Raw genomic sequence first — 20,000 nt, forward strand, 5'->3', positions numbered from 1 at the left:
TCATTGAACGCTTTACACTCAGAGACATTGCAATAGAAAGATGTCTTTTTTGTCATCAGTCTCAATATTGCTGTCTGATCGGCCATTTTAGGGACGAAAGAAGACATACACTACGCAGTTTAAGCGCACAGTGTTCTATTGTTTTGTGCTTTAGAAATCTTCTCATTTTTCTTCTTCTCCCTCTTCATCGACTTCTTCTTCTCCTTTTTTTCTCACCGAACTCTGTGGAGAGTCAATGGGGTGCCTCACACAAGAACTGATCACTGATTCCTCCAGATTGGATGTCTGTCAAAGACTACGTGTCTGCAAATGGTTTTCCATTCCGCCATGTTGTTAATCCCTCGGGTTTTTTTTTCCTGTCTTCCTCTGGTCTGCTTTCCTCAGCGGTTCCGTGAAGGGGAGGGGGTGGGGGGGGGGGGGGGGGGGCATTGGATATGTTCCGATTCAATTTCATTCCATTTCTCCTTGCCTTTTTCAATCCATGTCCAAAACGAAGCATTTATCATCTTTGTGATCCATCACTTGCCAGTACTCCAGCGTTATATAGTCCATTCCTGTCCGAAATTTTCAAGAACGTCCCGAAGACCAATGCTTCGGTCAGCATGAGAAACGTCCCAGAAATGGGTGCCAGCAACGTTTTTCGTGCACTGCGTTCTTGTACAGTGTGAGTTTGATTCTGACACCCTGGTGCCAAACTGACGACTTTGTACAGGTCATCAGGGGACAGAACTCGTGCACTGCGTTGCAGACAGATGTGTCCGGTACTCTCCACAGCTCTGTCCACCGCCAGTGGATCTGTTCTTGTTACATGGCCATACCAACCTAGCTCTCTTTTCTTCTCAGAACTTATGTCAGGAAATCTTCATGTGGTCCAGTGGTTTTTTTTCTTCATGATTTTGCGCCGCACCTATTCATTGGTGAAACGTTCAGCGTAGCGTGCCTGGTGCTTTGTAACACCTCATTTCCATCGCTTGGATTCTTCTTTCCAAATCCGCCGTGAGGGTTCACACAGGAAGAGGAAAATACCAGTGCACGGATATCCTGTGGTGTTTTATCGAGATACTGTCTGTCCATACAGGTTATAGTCTGGACAGTGTTGATGTTGTTTTTGCTACCCTTAAGACGATTTCTGGTTTGGATTCTTCATTGCGAATGATGGATCCCAGGTAAGTGAATTGTTCGACGGGCGCAATAGCCGAGCGGTTAAAGCGTTGGACTTTCAATCTGAGGGTCCCAGGTTCGAATCTCGGTAACGGTGCCTGGTGGGTAAAGGATGGAGATTTTTCCGATCTCCCGGGTCAACATATGTGCAGACCTGCTTGTGCCTAAACCCCCTTCGTGTGTATACGCAAGCAGAAGATCAAATACGCACGTTAAAGATCCCGTAATCCATGTCAGCGTTCGGTGGGTTATGGAAACAAGAACATACCCAGCATGCACACCCCTGAAAGCGGAGTATGGCTGCCTACATGGCGGAGTAAAAACGGCCACACACGTAAAAGCCCACTCGTGTACATTTGAGTGAACGTAGGAGTTGCAGCCCACTAACGCAGAAGAAGAAGAAGAAGAAGAATTGTTCAACACTTCCTAGCTTAGTCCATGAACAGTTACATCAGCAGTAACAGTGGCGGTGTGGCTGGCGATCAGTCTTTTGGTTAATCCTATAGGCGCTGATTTCCATGCCACATCTTGTCAATGTTTCAAACAGTCTTTTTAACAATGTCGGAGAGTTCTCGCCCACAGCCAGCCAGGCCAGCCTTACAAAGCGAAGATTGGTGATGATTCCTCCTCCGATGCTGGCTGTGCTGATCTCATTTTCAAATGCGCCAGTCATGGTGTGGTCGCGGAAAAAGTTGAACAGTGTGGGAGACAGAAGGCAGACCTGACGAACTCCAGTCAGTATCAGTATCAGTATCAGTAGCTCAAGGAGGCGTCACTGCGTTCGGTCAAATCCGTATACGCTTCCAATCGAAGTATGGAACCACTCTCCAGTACCACCCTGCGTGAGAACAGCACTGGTCGCTTTGAATTATGATTGCTAGAGGACGTTCAAAAGCTTTTTTCCTTGTATTTTTATTCCTTTTTTTAATTTCCTTAATCTATTTATTTATTTATTCATTCATTTATTTTGTCATTGTGGCCCATAATGTCTCGCAGACAGACAGCAAAGAAGACTCGGGTCTCAAGCGAATTCACGTGTTTGCACTACACTCCGACCCGCACACATCCGAATCGAACCGAACCAGACTCTAGACTTCCTCGCGACGAAGTCTGGTGCGGACAACATTCCAGCTGACCTGTGAGGAGACTTCTGTAATTGACTTTCCAGAGGCCTTCTTTAACCCTTTCACCGCCAGTCAATTTAGAGTACAAAATTCCCTTGTGATATAAACACAGAAAAGACAGTGGCTGAGAATAGCTGGGGATTCCCCCCCCCCCCTGCTATGCATAGAAAATATGGCCTATCCTACCACCGAACATTAAGAGCAGTAGGTTCATGGATAACAGACCAATGAATGGTCACCTTTCAGTGACATGGGTCCTCTACCACGCCTGTGCATAAATGCGAGCTTGGCGGTGAAAGGGTTATGCTGGTGTAAACAGGCCAAAACAGATGACCGCGAATACGATTCTGATACAAATACGTCCACATAGAGTACGGGTCGTAGTGTAAATCTCCTTATTCAGTTATGCTGTGTGATTGTCCGTCGTGTCCGACAATGACCACCAGAACAGCAGAGGAGGAGGCATTCTGGGCTAGAATTTGATTATAGTGAAGAGTGTCTTGACCAAGCTGCACCCCCACTCTCTCGGCCAAGAGTGCTTTAGGACAGTCGGCGTTGGGATGATTCCCAAAGGCCAACTTGCCCCCCAAGGCTGCAGCACTAAGCGGCAGTGGAATTTTGCCTCTTAAGTTTGAGAGTCATCGTCCTTCACAAAAGACTAAGCTGTAAATGGTTTTCCATTGCAACGGAGACTGCTGGAAGAGGAAAGGAAAGAGGCAGACCTGGTTCCCACCCAGCTGATGACAGGAGTAGAGACCGGGCACGTCACGGTGAGGGTCTATCCTGTCCAGACACAGGCCGCTGTGCACGTGCTGAAACTGTCCGGACAAAGAGTGGTCAGCACGTGATGTTTATAGATATCATGTTTCAGTCTGCAGGGTGTGTGGGTTTCTTCCCTATTCAACATTAACCTTTTCGATTGAGTTTACATAATTATGCATATTTTGATGAAAGGTTATGTTTTAATCGTCATTCGGACTGCTATAGTGGTGCAAACACATAGAACACAACACAACACAACACACACACGACACACGCACACACACACACACACACACAGACACATAGACACACACAGACACGCACACCACACACACACACACACACACACACACACACACACACACACACACACACACACCATGTTCACCATGTTCGCATGAAGACAATTTTTCTCCAACAACAGAAATAACAGAAACCTTAATTAATATAGTGATGGATGGAACCACACCTCTGTGATGCCCTGCCCGGTGTAGCAGCTTATTCGAAACAACACCCCCCCCCCCTCCCTGGTTTTGTACCCCGGGGTCAAATCATGCTAGTTAAAATTAACCCCAGGGTCAATGTAACCTAGCCTGGAATGAATGATCTCCCAGGGGTATAAACTTCAACTAGTCAGAACTGACCCCCTCCTTGTTGGACTTCTTCTTAATCAATGGATATCGGGGGTAGGGTGGGTGGGGGGAGGGAAGGCATTCTTGGTTCGCTTGAAATGCCCCCCCCCCGCCCCCCCCGCAAAAAAACAACAACCCATCCCCCACCTCCTCCCCAGGTGTAAAGTCTGACTGAATCAGTACAGGCTATCAAAGAAGAACTCCCCCACGTTTGCTTCCTTTCTGTTTGTTTTGTTGTTGTTTGGGGGAGGGTTGGGGAGGGGTTACTGCACAGTATTTTAATTAATCACACTGATGACATCAAGAGCAGAGCCTTCAACCGAACAGGCCGCAAAGCATCCGTATCTTCATTACACACACACACACACACACACACACACACACACACCAAAAACAAAACAAAAACAAACAAACAAAAAACACAAGTCACCAGTGCCTCAGAAATAAAGCACACACTGGAAAGTCTCTCAACTGCTGCAGACCAGACTCAAAAGCGTATGCAACATGTGGACACATACAGGACGGCAGGTTTCCTAGTGAGGCGTCACAGCAGAGCTCTGACGCTGGAGATAACACAGATGTACGGGATGCAACTTACGATCTGACTGTCTGTGTGCATGCCACACACCAATTTCCAATCACTAGCACGGGTGAGAATGGTCACGTGGTTCCCGAGAGTACCAATGAAAGCTATTTCAACAAGTATAAAGTAAAAAAAAACCAAACCTTCACATTGCATCCGATAAAATCGTGTGTTTCAGAAATGAATAAATGCAAAATTAATGGTTTACGTTACATCTGGGGGGGGGGGGGACACTTGGGAAGTATCATGTTGTGCTTCTGTTAAGTTGTAATAGACAGCAGGGGTGGGGGCGTGGGGATGATTGTGTGTGTGTGTGTGTGGAAGAGGGGGTGCGGTGGGGCGGGGGGGGGGAGGTTCAGTAAAAGCCAGCCCCAAAACAACCCCTCGCCCCCCGCACATTTCCCTTTTCAATATCTTGATTAACGTCAGTCGGACTGCTATGGTGGTGCAAACACATACAGCACAGCACAGCACAGCACAGCACAGTACAGCACAGCACAGCACAGCACAGCACAGCACAGCACAGCACAGCACAGCACAGCACAGCACAGCACAGTACAGTACAGCACAGCACAGCACAGCACAGCACAGCACAGCACAGCACAGCACAGCACAGCACAGCACAGCACAGCACAGCACAGCACAGCACAGCACAGTACAGTACAGCACAGCACAACACAGCACAACACAGCACAGCACAGCACAGCACAGCACAACACAACACACACACACACACACACACACACACACACGTAGAAATAGGTTAGGCTAATTTTCCGACAAAGGGGGTAGGGGTGGGGTGGGTCGATCCTGACTAGCTACAAATGACCCCCAACCCCCGGGGGAGGAGGGGGGTCGTGGCTAGCCCAGAATGTCCCCGGGGTAAAACCCAACAGGGTGGGGGGGGGGGGGTAGTTTGAGGCTGTGACACCGGAAAGGCGATAGTGTTCTGATGAACAGCACTCAACAGGCAATGAAACAACATTGACGTGCAGCCAGAAGCATTCATCACAGACTTCTTCGTTTTTTTTTTCCCATGTTCTCTCGCACACACCATGAGTGGGTTTCTATGCGTATGAACGTTTTCACCCCGCCATACTGGCAGTCATATTCATTGATTACGGGATAATAAACCCCTTATGTATGGTGATCTTTTGCATGCGTATACATTAGAACGGGTTCCAGACACTCGCAGAACTGCATATCTATTTAATACCTGGGAGATCTGGGGGGAACTTTTCCACTCTTAATCCACTGACTTATCTGGCTGACGTAGGTGGCAAAGACACACACACACACACACACACACACACACACACACACACACGCACACGCACAGCCCTACACGACACGACACAACACACACACACACACACACACGCACACACAAACATAACACAATACAACACACACACACACACACACACACACACACACACACACACAGCACACACGCCACAACACAAAACAACACCACACACACACACACACACACACACACACACACACACGCACGCACAACAACAACAACGCAACACAACACACCATACCACTCCACACCTCAAAAGAACACACTCACACACACACACAGACCACAACACAGCACAACATACCACACCACACCACACACACAACACAACACAACACATCACACCACACGACTCCACACACACACATACACAAACACACCACCTCACCCCACACCCCACACCCCACACACACTGACTGACCTGACCGGCATAGGTGGCCCTGGTGACCATCTGGTCCCTCAGTTCAGGGTAGACGTTGTCCACGTACCAGCTGAAGGGTCGGCACTGCAGCCTCTGCCGTATGGCCACTCGGTCGGAGATGTCCCCGTAATCTCCCTGCCGACAGTACGGGTCTCAACGCAGATTACAATACAATGCAATGCAGTGCAGTACAGTGCAGTGCAGTGCAGTGCAGTGCAGTACACTACACTACAAAACAGTACAGTACAGTACAATACAGTGCACTGCACTGTAATGTAATCTAATGCAATAGTATGCAATAAAGTACAATACAGTACAATACAATGCAATGCAATACAATACAGTACAGTACAATACTATACCACACCACACCATACTATGCTATGCTATACGACACAATGCAATGCAATGCAATAATATGCAATACAGTACAATGCAATGCAATGCAATACAGTACAATACAATACAATGCAATACATTACATTACAGTACAGTACAGTACATTACAGTACATTACAGTACAGTACCACACCACACCACACCATACTATGCTATGCTATGCTATACAAGACGATACAATGCAATGCAATGCAATATAATGCAATGTTATACAAAATACAATACAATGCAATACAATACTGTACAATACTATACCACACCACACCACACCACACCACTCTATGATATGTTATGCTATGCTATGCTATGCTATGCTATACAAGACGACACGACACGACACGACAAGACACGACACAACACGACACGACACGACACGACACGACACTATACTATACTATACCATACTATACTGTACCATACTATACTATACTATACTATACTATACAACCCAACCCAACATAAGATAACACAATATAATGCATCTTTATTCATCCAGTTAGAAAGGACTTGCACATTCACAGACTCGTCAGTCGCATCTGACAATCTTGCAGACCACATGACAAAGGCTAGACCAAAAGGTTAAAAGAAAAACAAACAAAAAATATCATGTTGAATATACATGCACAAAAGCAATAAAACACAGTGGCCTGTTTTACTATGCAATAAAAAGGTATGTTGAAAATAGCATGTATCTTAAGAAACACGATTTCAGAATAATAGATACTACCACAAATTCATTATAATAAATCCTGAAACGGTAGATACAATATTAAAAACACAGCATACTATACTAACTAACATTAAGTAAAAAAAAAGAAAAAGATTCATTAAAAGCCTAACGTGTATTATACCGGAATGAGAAACTCTGTCCCAAACTGATCATTATGAATTCATATTTTGCAATGAAAAATACTTTTAAAAAACTGAACAAAAAATAATAATATTGAACAAACAAAAAAAGAAAAAAAAAGAAGTAAACTCCAAATTTGTAGACTCGTAAAGCACGCAGCTGAACGCATGGCACTTCAAAAGGTCTGTTGTAATGAAGATTTCCATTTTTTTAAATATGAATATATCATTTAGTGCATATTCAGTGTTGATAATGAAATCGTGCATAACCCAAAAGATGCAGTTCATTGGGGAGAGAACGCTAAAAATCTTGCCTGTTCTCATTGTGAGATTGAAACTGTGTGAGTACGAGCTAAAAATCTTGCCTGTTCTCATTGTGAGATTGAAACTGTGTGAGTACGAGCTAAAAATCTTGCCTGTTCTCATTGTGAGATTGAAACTGTGTGAGTACGAGCTAAAAATCTTGCCTGTTCTCATTGTGAGATTGAAACTGTGTGAGTACGCACGTGTGCCCCTACTACTACTACTACTAAATCTAGTACTAAATCTGGTACTGATTCTGCTCCAAGGGCCCAACGTAACCCAGATAAAAGCAAACACAAACAAAACATCAGTCCTCGCTACCAACGTGCCTCTTTCAGGCACATCCATAATCAAATTACACTGGACTAAACTGCAACTTGTGTGGCCCATCGGAGCATGCAACTCCCCCCTCCCACCTCCACCCCTCCACCCCACCACACACCTTAGAGCCCAACCGCTCCCCCGCCCCAACCCCCGCCGCCCCTCACACCCACACACAAACTCACTCCCACACCACTGTGTGTGTATGTATGATAGTCAATCGTGTCCGACTGGTCACCATCAGAACAGCAGAGGAGGTAACTGCTGTCCCAGCTATCTGGGCTAGAATTTGATTATTGTGGAGAATGTCTTGCCCAAGTTAGATACCCACTCTCTCGGCTAAGAGGGTTGTAGGACAGTCGGCGCCTGGGATGGTTCCCAAAGGCCAACTAGCCCCCCAAGGCTGCAGCACTAAGAGCCAGTGCAATCTTGCCTCCTAGTTTGCGAGACATAATCCTTCAGAAAAGACTAACGTATGACTTCCCACTGTAATGGAGAATTTAATGCTGCAGCCTTGGGGACTAGCTGACCTTTGGGAACCATCTCAACGCCGACTGTCCAAAAACCCTCTTGGCCAAGAGAGTGGGGATGTTACTCAGGCAAGACAGACACTCTCCACTATAGTCAATTTCTATATCAGATAGTCGGGACAGCACTTACCTCCTCTGCTGTTCTGATGGTCATAGTCGGACACGACTATCATACCTACATACATACACTGTGGTGTGGGGGTGAGTGTGTATGTGTGTGTGTTGCGGGGGGCGGTAAGAGGGGGAGCGAGGGGGTGGGTGGTGGAGGCTGTAAGGAGGGGATCGAGGGGTGGGGTGGCTGTAGGGTGTGTGGTGGGGTGTAGGGGTGGGGTTGGGGATGGGGGTTGTATGCTCTGATGAGCCACACAAGTTCTTTTTTCTTCCTTACTTTCCGTTACACGACCAACATCGACTTGCCGATGATTCTGTCGTGGTTGATGCATGCTGGGTATTTTCGAAAACGACTGACTATCATTCATATAAAATGGAGAAACCATTGACCATACAGCTTTCACTTTGCTGTTGGCCCTAATGTAAGCACATGTCAATCTGTGACTCAAACACAGACACACTGACCAGCCGGTATCGGATCCTCTCCAGGTAGTGGTGGCTGTAGCGGTCCATCCAGACCAGGGCCACCCTCACGTAGTTTCGAACCCCTAGGGGTCGGGGCCAGCGGATGGGGCTGTGGGTCCGGTACAGGTGGCCCACATGCGAGCACTGCGCCGCCACCACCCGTCCCCCGCACTGCCACACCTGCCGCACACACACACACACACACACACACACACACACACACACACACACACACACACACACACAAACACGTTATTATTATTATCATTATTATTGTTGTTGTTGTATGATATGCATGATAGTCGTGTTCGACTATGACTATCAGAACAGCATTGGAGGCAACTGCTGTCCAGACTATCTGGGCTAGAATTTGATTACAGTGGAGAGTGTCTTGCGCAAGAGATATTCCCACTCACTCGGCCAAAATGGTTTTTAGGACAGTCGGCGCAGGGATAGTTCCCAAAGGCCAACTAACCCCCAGTGCAGTGTGGCCTCCTATTTTCAGTCATAGTACTTCACAATAGACTGTACGTGACTTCCCATTGTTGTGGAGAAACCATTTTCTCTTTCTTCTTCTTCTCGTTATTATTGTTATTATTATTATCATCATTATTATCATTTGTTTTTGTCCAGCGGACCGCACATGGGCATACCAGGATTGTCCAACTACACAGAATGTCCAACCGGTTAAACACAAAACTGTCACATATAATCTATCTATATATCTATCTATCTACACACACACACACACACACACACACACACACACACACACACACACACACACCACACCACACCACACCACATTTTCGAACCAAGGAAGACAAGTAAAGAAACAGAAAAAGAAGAAGAAAAAAAAGAACACTCGGAAAGAAAGAAAGAAAGAGAAAGAAAGAAAGAAAGAAAGAAAGAAACGAGAAAAGAAAGGAAACCAGAAGGAAAGAAGTGCTCCACACCTTGAAGGACAGCTCCAGGTTTTCCCCGCCCCAGAAGTCCAGGTGGGGATCATACATGCCCAGCTCCCTGAACCACTTCCTGGAGATGGCGAACAGACCCCCAGGCATGGTCGGCGACCTGTATCACACACACACACACACGCACGCACGCACGCACACACACACACATATATATCTCTGTGTGTGTGTGTGTGTGTGTGTGTGTGTGTGTGTGTGTGAAGAGTGGTAACTGTCTCCCTGTACTCAAAGTCAACGCTGCTTGTGCTACGTATTCAGCTAGCACACGGGTAAATATAGGGTACATTGGAGCAAACCCAGCCGGTCAAGCCACGGATCTGCCTGCACGGAAAACATTGATTGATTCATATCGTATCGTATCGTATTGTATTGTATAGCATCGTGTCGTATCGTATCGTATTGTATATCATCGTATCGTATCGTATCGTATCGTATCGTATCGTGTCATATGGTATCGTATCGTATCGTGTCATATGGTATCGTATCGTATTGTATAGCATCGTATCGTATCGTATCATATGGTATCGTATCGTATTGTATCGTATCGCATCGTATATGGTATGGTATCATATCATATGGTATCGTATCGTGTTGTATAGCATCGTATCATATCGTATCATATGGTATCGTATCGTATTGTATCGTATCGTATCGTATCGTATCGTATCGTATATGGTATGGTATCGTATCATATGGTATCGTCTCGTGTTGTATAGCATCATATCATATCGTATCGTATTGTATAGAATCGTATCGTATTGTATTGTACAGCATCGTATCGTATCGTATCGTATCGTATCGTATCGTATTGTCTCTTCTCATATCGTATCAATCAGTCACGGAAAACACCGCGTGGGGGTCATAGTCATAAGGACAGACAGACTCACGGCATGGGCTCAGTCTCCGCAAGGCGGGGTCTCCGCAGGCGGGTGGTCCACCGGAAGGTGAAGGTATTGAGGCCGAGGCCGCCATGCGGAGAGGCCTGGTTGGGGAGGTAAGCCAGGTTGCCCGACACGACGTGGTCCACCAGCGGAAAGGGCACTGTGCGCTCGTCGTCACGGATGATTGACAGCAGTGGCTCCGCCCACCCTGAGTGTCCGGCCGTCGGTCACATCACGTTTGAATATCGATTAATACTGAATAATAACTAAATAATAATAATAATAATAATTACAACAACAACTAAATAATAATAATAACTAAATAATAATAATAATAATAATAATAATAATGCACGTTCCATGTTGATACTAAATGATCAAACAAATGTACGTCAGTTTGACATTGATACTAGATAATGACTAAATAATGTCTATTTGTCAATATTAGTTCTGAATATTTTATACAATAATGTATCGTGTAAAAATTTGATTTTAGGTTATGATTTTTTATTTTAAAAAAAGAATAAAAAAAGAGGGTAAAACAGAAACTACAAAAATGAATAAACAAAACTTTGTTTTCTTCTTCTCGGCATTATCATCATCTTTCTTCATCTTTTTCTTCTTCTGTTTTTAATTTTTTTAAAATTATTATTATCACTATCATTGTTATCATTATCATCATTGTTATTGTAATCATTAGTATTACTACAACGACATTAAAAGCAGATTTTTGAAGCATGTATAGATCAGTCTTCACGGTTTTTGTCTTCATGTCAACATTCATGGTGTCACACACACACACACACACACACACACACAGACGTACGCACGCCCGCACGCACGCACGCACGCACGCACACGCACACACATGCACGCACGCGCATACACACCCTCTAACCCCTCACGCATGCACACACACACATATACATGCACATGCATAGACACAAACGCGAGCACACACACACACACACACACACACACACATCTTTTTACCTTCAGTGCACTCGATGTGCGAATCAAGGAAGACAACCACTTCACTCGTCGTGGCGTTGAATCCCCGTAACCTGGCCTTGATTAGCCCCCCTCTCTCTGGAGAGCGGATGATTCTCACTTTGGGATGACCGTGAAAGTATTTGTCCAGTGGCCGTTTCAGGTGCTCTGGTATCGATGTTACTTTTCAGATGGTAATAATGATGATAATAATAATACCAATGATGATGATTATTATGATGATAATAATGATAATGATGATAATAATAATAATGATCATATTGGGTATTTGAATGCGCTCTGCCTTCTTAGCACGCAATGAAAATCAAATTGAAAAGAAAAGGGTTACAAAAAAAAAAAAAAAAAAAAAAAAAAAAAAAAAAAAAACACACACACCAAAACCCCCCCCCAAACACAAAAAAAACCCCAAAAAACAATAAAACGAAAAAAACTAGAAGACACTGCACTGTGATGAGGACTTACAAGCAAGACAAAAATGGATTGTGTCAATGGCAAAGCACTTTTTTTTTTTTTTAAATTTCTTCACATTAAATAAAATTATCAGTGCACAGCAGATTAGGTTTTCAATTAATGAATCTTTAACCAACGGGTAGTGAGGTGGGTTTTTTTTTGTTTGTTTTTTTTTTATAATTTTTTTAATACCTCCTCCCCCCCAACCCCCAAACCCTCCTCGATTACTTGCGGTTACTCGTGTTTCTCATATCAGTCAATTATATACATATAAAAGAAATACACGAAGCAGAAGGAAGAGGAGTAGGAAGACGTGAAGAAGGAGAAAGAAAGAAAGAAAGAAAGAAAGAAAGAAAGAAAGAAGGAGAACAACACAACGACGACGACGACAAACAGTTAAAACATTACGAATAATCATCATCATAATCATCATTATCATCAAAATCACAATAACAACAAAGAATGAGGCAAGACTTTTATGAGTCGTGTGTGATGGCCACTTAATCCAAACAACACTGCATAGCATATCTGGGAGGGAAACGACATCTTTTCATGTGACCTTGACCTTCTAGATTTGTGTTTCGTCCAAAACAATTCACAATACCATGCTTAATGAAAGTTGGACGAAATACCCAAGCTCTGTCATGACTACATGTTTCTCAATATGTCATGTTGTGGGCCTTGACCATGACCTTTGACCTCTGACTTTGTCTATGATTTACACGAGTTTTGTTCTCATTATGAATGACCAATCATTGTAGAGACCATGTACAAGACTTTTGCACATAGAAATGGTTCCTGTCAATACAATGTGTGTAATTTTCTGTATGAATCATGCACTACCCATGATCAGTCAAAATATTGAGATTGGAAGTGAGTGAGAGACGAGCGAGTGGATGCACAATTGATTTCAATTTGGGTGGACGACTTAAGTTGTATTGTATTGTATTGCATTGTATTGTATTGTGTCGCATCGTATCGCATTTGTGTCGTATCGCAAAATGGTCTACACATGTCGTGTCGTTTCATATTGTATCGTATCGTCTCTTCTCGTCTTGTCTCGCATCGTCTCGTATTGTATCGTTTTGGATCGCCTCGTTTCGCCTCGCCTCATCTTGTCCCTTATCGTCTCGTCTCGCATCGTATCACTTCATATCATTTCGTATCATTTCGTGTCATATCGTATCGTATCGTCTCGCATCGTCTCGTCTCAACTTGTATCGTATCGCGTAACATCACATCGTATTGTCTTGTATTGTCTCGTCTCATATCGTATCGTATCGTATTGTACAGCATTGCATCGCATCGTATCGCATCGTATCGTATCGTATCGTATCGTCTCGTCTCGTATCGTATCGTATCGTCTGGTCTCGTCTCATATCGCGTATCGTATCATATCGTATCGTATTGTATACCATCATATCGTATCGTATCGTATCCTATCGTATCGTCTCGTCTCAACTTGAATCGTATCGCGTAATATCGTATCGTATCGCATCGTATCGTATCGTATTATAATAGCATTGTATCGTATGATATCGTATCGTATCCTATCGTATTATATATAGCATTATATCGTATCATATCGTATCGTATTGTCTCGTCTCATATCGTATCGTATCGAATTGCATTATCTCGTATTTATATCGTGTTGTATCGCATCGTATCGTATCGTGTCGCATCGTATCGCATCGCACGGCAACGCATCGCACTGCATAGCACAAAATAGTCTACAGCTAACCCATGGAGGAGAAGTCATCCACGAGGACCACGTGCAGCAGAAGCCGTGGCGGGGTCCTGTCCAGCACACTGTGCACGGAGCGGAGCAGCACGGACCAGGCCTCGTTGTGAAACACCATCACCACGCTCACCCGCCCCAACCCCGCAGGGTACCGCTTCTCCCGGCACCTGCACCACAGGGTATCCGGCGAACACATACGCACGCATACACACATGCATATACACACGCGCACGAACATACGCGCGTGCATATACACACGTACACATATTCACACACACACACACACGCGCGCGCGCGCGCGCGCACGTTCACACACTTGTTTAACTGTATTTACATGTCAATAACGTTGTTGTTGTTGCTTTTGGTTTGTTTGTTTTTTCTAGCGGACACACACACACACACACACACACACACACACACACACACACAATTCACTTACTCATTCACACACACACACACTCACAAACACACACACACACACACATTCACTTACTCATTCACTCACACAAACACACACACACATTCACTTACACACACACACACACACACACACACACACACACACACACACACACACATTCACTCACTCACTCACTCACTCACTCTCTCTCTCCCTCTGTTCAGTAAGTCTATGTTCATAACACAGCTCGTCTCAATGTAAAAGGTTATATGCATGTGATGTGCCGCTTCCTCTACTTGTTCCCTGTAAAACAGCTGTGGAACGTTGCCTGCTGAGGAATCCCCTGTGTGCATACGGGGCGTAACAGCCACAGTGCTTAATTAAACTAGGCGTTGTACATTCAAATCTGAGGGTCCTGGGTTCGTTCGAAGCCCAGTCACGGCAGCCGGTGGGTTAGGGATGTGGAGGTGTGTTTTTTTCTCATTTCCCAGGTCAGCAGACATGCTGGCCCATCTTAGTGTTTGAACACCCTGTCGTGTGAACACGCATGCAGAAGATCGCACAGTTAAAGATCCCGTGATCCGTGTCAGCGTACGTTGGGCAATGCCAGAAACAAGAACGTTCTCAAGCATGCACATGTGTAAAAACAACAACAAAAAACGAAACAACAACAACAATAAAACAAGAAACAACTGGTCATGCACTCGTACATTAGAATGAACATGGGAGATGCAACACACACACACACACACACACACACACACACACACACACACACACACACACACACAGAAAGAAGAGAAGAGGAAGAAGAAGAACAACAACAAGAAAGAAAAGAAGATGATAGGGGAGAAGGACGGGGATGAAGATGAGGAGGAGGAGGAGGAGAAGAAGAAGAAGAACAACAACAACAACGACAACAAGGCCAAGAATAATAATAATATGATGATAGGGGAGAAGGACGGTGATGAAGAGGAGGAGGAGGAGGAGGAGAAGAAGAACAACAACAACAACAACGACAACAACGACAACAAGTCCAAGAATAATAATATGATGATATGGGAGAAGGACGGTGATGAAGATGAGGAGGAGGAGGAGAAGAAGAAGAAGAAGAACAACAACAACAACGACAACAAGGCCAAGAATAATAATAAGATGATGATAGGGAGAAGGACGGGGGTGAAGATGAGGAGGAGGAGTAGAAGAAGAAGAACAACAACAACGACAACGACAACAACGACAACAAGGCCAAGAATAATAATAAGATGATGATAGGGAGAAGGACGGGGGTGAGGAGGAGGAGGAGAAAAAGAAGAAGAAGAAGAACAACAACAACAACAACGACCCCAGACAGTGGCACAGCAGCATCATACTCACGCCTGAGAGCGGTAGTCAGGAAGGTACCTGTGGACGGGGATGAGATCTGAAGCATACTGGTTGAAGCTGTTCTTGCTCCACTTCTCCTCGAAGTCTGCCCGCTCTCCTCTGGTCAGCCGCTTCTTGTCGATGGTCAGACCTTCGGGCCCATTGCCTGGGGACAGGGGGGAAAAAACCCCGAGAAACAAACAACGGTTTTAGCTTCAGTTTCAAGGAGTTGTCAAAAGCGTGTGGGTATCCCGCTCCATTATCATATCTTTACACCACATCTGCTTAGAATAAAGAGCAGATAAGGCCAGGAGAACAAACGATTGACAAATAATAAAGAGTGGTAACTCTCTCCACAGACAAGGTACGACAATTCCAAGCCAATGCTGATTAATCATGCAACCGATTCATCTAGCACACACAAGTAAATGAACGGTACATTGGAACAAACCCAGACACTTCCTCTAAAAAAAAAAAAAAAAAAAAATAAAATAAAAAAAGCACCGGGCTTGTCCTTATACCGATCATTTGACATGTGCACACAGCAGCGGTGACAATAGTTTCAGTTTCAACGCATTGTCAAAACGTGGGGACTGCTCGATATGTATCTGAGTTACACCTACATCTGTTTAAAACAAAGAGAAGACACCTGACTGACCTACACAGTAAATCCAACACGTTGGTCAGGCCTTGAGAACCTACACAACATTCTTTTGTTAGGTATTAAAAATGGGAATGAAATAATGATTAGATATAAAAAAAAATTAAAAAAAAGAAAAAAAGAAAGAAAAAAGAATTGATAAGTAAATACATTGAAATACAATTTGGAAACAACAACTACAAGAACAAATCAAAAAAAAAAGGGTTGTTCGTTCTCTCTCTCTCTCTCTCTCTCTCTCTCTCTCTCTCTCTCTCTCTCTGCGTCTTCCTCCGTTTGTGTGTGTGTGCAGACAGACAAAGACAACAAAACAAAGCAATACACAGACGCACATCCTTCATGAGCGTAGCATCGACAAAGGTGACATAGGCAAAACAAGACTAACAATGCTAATAATGCTAATGATGATGATAATACAAGCGTGTACACAAACAAACAGACAGACAAGCAAACACACAAAAGCACGCACACACACTGAATTATGCATACCACCACAACCACCAACCTTTGAACCCTGCAGGCAAACGCTCCACGTAAGAAGGAAAAGTGACGTCAGCATAAACACCTTCCTCCTCCTCCTTCTCCTCCTCCTCTTCCTCTTCTCTCTCCTTCGTTGAACCAGCATTGACGACCCCAGATCTGTCGTCATCATACACTGCTCCGTTGTCGTTGACCATGTCGTCGTCAGTGACATCGTGATGGAGAGATCTTCCCCGTGGCCGTCTCCCGGTGGTGACCCTGTCAAGATAGGACAAGACAAAGAAAAAAGAGAAAAAAAACCACATACAGACAAACAAACAAATCAAAGAATAATGAGGCTAGGGAGTAGAGTATTAATAAACAATAAAGAGTGGTAACTCTCTCCGTGTACAACAGAATTTCAACAACAACAACAACAACAACAACAACACACACACACACACACACACACACACACACACACACACACACACACACACACACACACAACCTACAAAAAAAAAATCCACTCTACAGTTCGTGGGTTACATGAAAATGTTACAGGTTAAAGACCCCATAGCCTCTTTACGGCCATCGGGACCCATGACTGTGAAGTCAAATGATGGAGTCTCCCGTCGGAACGACGGATGAGTAGGCAGGCAGGCTTATCTGTCGGTGTGTGTCCTCATATGGGAGAAGAGGCCGATTCTGGATGCGCAGCACTTCCCACAGGTGTTGCAATGCCTGACCAGCACAGGTGACTTTTTGTTTTTAGTGAAGAGGAGTTGTGCAGTCCCTTCCCCACTCTCTCGTCAACTGACGCTCAGAGTCCCACAGGTGCAGATACTGCCACGTGTAGAACGGCCTCGGCAGGTGCAGGTTTTTTCTTCGGCGTTCCGTCTCCTAGGAGGACTTCCAGCCAAGGATAAGAGCTCCACCTGCCCTTTGGTCGTCCTCTTTCGCGTTCACAGCCGTGGGGAAGTCAAATACACTGTGTCTAAGGGCTCGGCAAAGGGGGTGGGGGGGGAGAATCTTGTGACGTAATTTTGTGAAATACTAGACACATTCCCTGTCGGCCCTACACAAAATCGCCAGATTAAAAAAAGAATTCATTATCACTCTCGGAAAAGCTATTGATTTCGAGAGGCGAGGTCCACTGTTAGTGCTCAACAATGTGTGGCATGCAAATCTTTTGACCGTCTGCAAAAAAAAAAAGAAGAAGAAAAGTCCGAAATTTACTTCAGTATTCGTAAAAAAAAAAAAAGAAAAGAAAAAAAAAGAACAAGATTACAAAAAAAAAGAAAAAAAAAAGAAGAAGAAGAAGCAGCCAGAAAAAAAAAAGCGAACACTGAAAAACGTAACGATGCTCATCATCAAATTCTTCAGTTACAAGTCTTTCACCATCGCTGATTCTCATCCTCTCTCAGCAGGCAGTCGATAATTTGACGTTCTAAAACGTACTTGTAGATTATGTAAGAGCAGTATTTTCAGGGAATATCTTAACTGAACATTGCTCTTTTGACATTGTATTTTCAAACAGCATGTAATTATGAAACAAAACAAACAAAACAATAACAACAACAACAACAAAAACAAACACACAAAAACAAAACCCACCCAACTCCCGCATTTCAGTCCATTTCTGTCCAAGTCAATAAACCACTATCAACGGATTGATCTTTTAGACACTGAAATACTTATGCCGAAATAATGTTTCGGTGGAAGTGAGAAGGAACGGGTTTTCCCGCATTGTTATGATGATATGCCATGGATACTTATATATTGCCTGTCCTAGGTCGGAGACCAAGCTCTAGGCGCTTTACAAACACGGAGTCATTTACACAACAGGCTGCCTACCTGGGTAGAGCCGACTTTCGGCTGCCATTGGGCGCTCATCATTCGTTTCCTGTGTCATTCAGTTAGATTTCAGGCACGCACACATACACACTCAGACATGTAACATTTTACGAGAAGACCGTTTTCTTTATTTACCCCGATATGTTGCCAGCCACACAGACTATTTACTCAGTTTCAGTTTCTCAGTAAGGCGTCGCTGCGTTCGGACAAATTCATATACGCTACACCACATCTGTTCCGCAGATGCCTGATCAGCAGTATAACCCAACGCGCTTGGTCAGGCCTTGAGTGCATGATTATATATGTGTGTACCTATCAGGGAGAATTTCTTCAACAGAACTTTGCCAGAGGACAACACTCTTGGTGCCATGAGTTCTTTTTCAGTACGGCCAAGTGTCGTGCTGCACACGGGACTTCGGTTTGTCGTCTCATCCGAATGACTAGACCCCTCAGTTCGATTTTTCAGTCAAACTTGGGAGAAAGGGCGAGAGCCGGCGGGATTCGAACCCACACCCTCACGGACTCTCCACACTGGCAGTTTCAGTTTCAGTCTCAGTTTCAGTAGCTCAAGGAGGCGTCAATGCGTTCGGACAAATCCATATACGCTACACCACATCTGCCAAGCAGATGCCTGACCAGCAGCGTTACCCGACGCGCTAAGTCAGGCCTTGAGAAAAAAAGAAAGGTGATTAAATAATAGATAAATACATTAAAAAAAAAAAAGAACTACTACTGCTAATAATAATATGTATAAGTCGCAAAAACTTGATGAAGTCAACTATAAGCGTACATAAATAAATAAATAAATAAATAATAATTTTATTTTTTTTTAAAAAGAAGTAGTACTAATAATAATGATAATAAAAATCAAATAAATACATAAAAAAAAGACAACACTGGCAGCTGAGCGTCAGTCATTACCATTCTGCCACCTTCCTGTCACCTTCACTCAGAGTTTTCTCACTCTACCCAGGCCTGAATATGTACCTGACTGAGATCGGGGAGGGTTAGAACGGACGGAGGGAGAGGATTGGGCCCCGCCTTCCTATACCGAGCCATAGACACTGTGGATTTCAAATCTCCGTCCCCATGGCTGTAAAAAGTTTTTGGGACCTTTAACCTTTATAGATGAAAAACGATAGTAAGCAAACTAAAAAAAAAAAAAAAAATCAAAGAAACAAACACATACGTGCGCTCACGTTCACACACACACACACGCACACACACACACGTG

General features: G+C 44.2%; 1 protein-coding gene across 4 annotated transcripts in view; it reads right to left on the reverse strand.

The window, feature by feature from the left end:
* LOC143296388 (putative polypeptide N-acetylgalactosaminyltransferase 9) overlaps positions 1-20,000 on the reverse strand; it is a 29,189-nt gene that overhangs the window by 6,623 nt on the left and 2,566 nt on the right. Inside the window, exons 2-10 of one of the 4 annotated variants that reach the window (XM_076608276.1) lie at positions 16,943-17,188; positions 15,805-15,958; positions 14,028-14,194; positions 11,819-11,914; positions 10,832-11,033; positions 9,927-10,044; positions 8,971-9,150; positions 5,993-6,127; positions 3,008-3,103 (exon numbers count right to left, since the gene is read on the reverse strand). In XM_076608276.1, the coding sequence (XP_076464391.1) occupies positions 3,008-3,103; positions 5,993-6,127; positions 8,971-9,150; positions 9,927-10,044; positions 10,832-11,033; positions 11,819-11,914; positions 14,028-14,194; positions 15,805-15,958; positions 16,943-17,188 (1,394 nt within the window). Of the gene's footprint in view, positions 1-3,007; positions 3,104-5,992; positions 6,145-8,970; positions 9,151-9,926; positions 10,045-10,831; positions 11,034-11,818; positions 11,984-14,027; positions 14,195-15,804; positions 15,959-16,942; positions 17,189-20,000 lie in introns of those variants that run through there. The other 3 variants (XM_076608275.1, XM_076608278.1, XM_076608277.1) reach the window with 3 other exon arrangements.

The sequence above is a fragment of the Babylonia areolata genome, chromosome 21 (assembly GCF_041734735.1).
Source record: "Babylonia areolata isolate BAREFJ2019XMU chromosome 21, ASM4173473v1, whole genome shotgun sequence".
In the NCBI taxonomy this organism is placed as follows: Eukaryota; Metazoa; Mollusca; class Gastropoda; order Neogastropoda; family Buccinidae; genus Babylonia; species Babylonia areolata.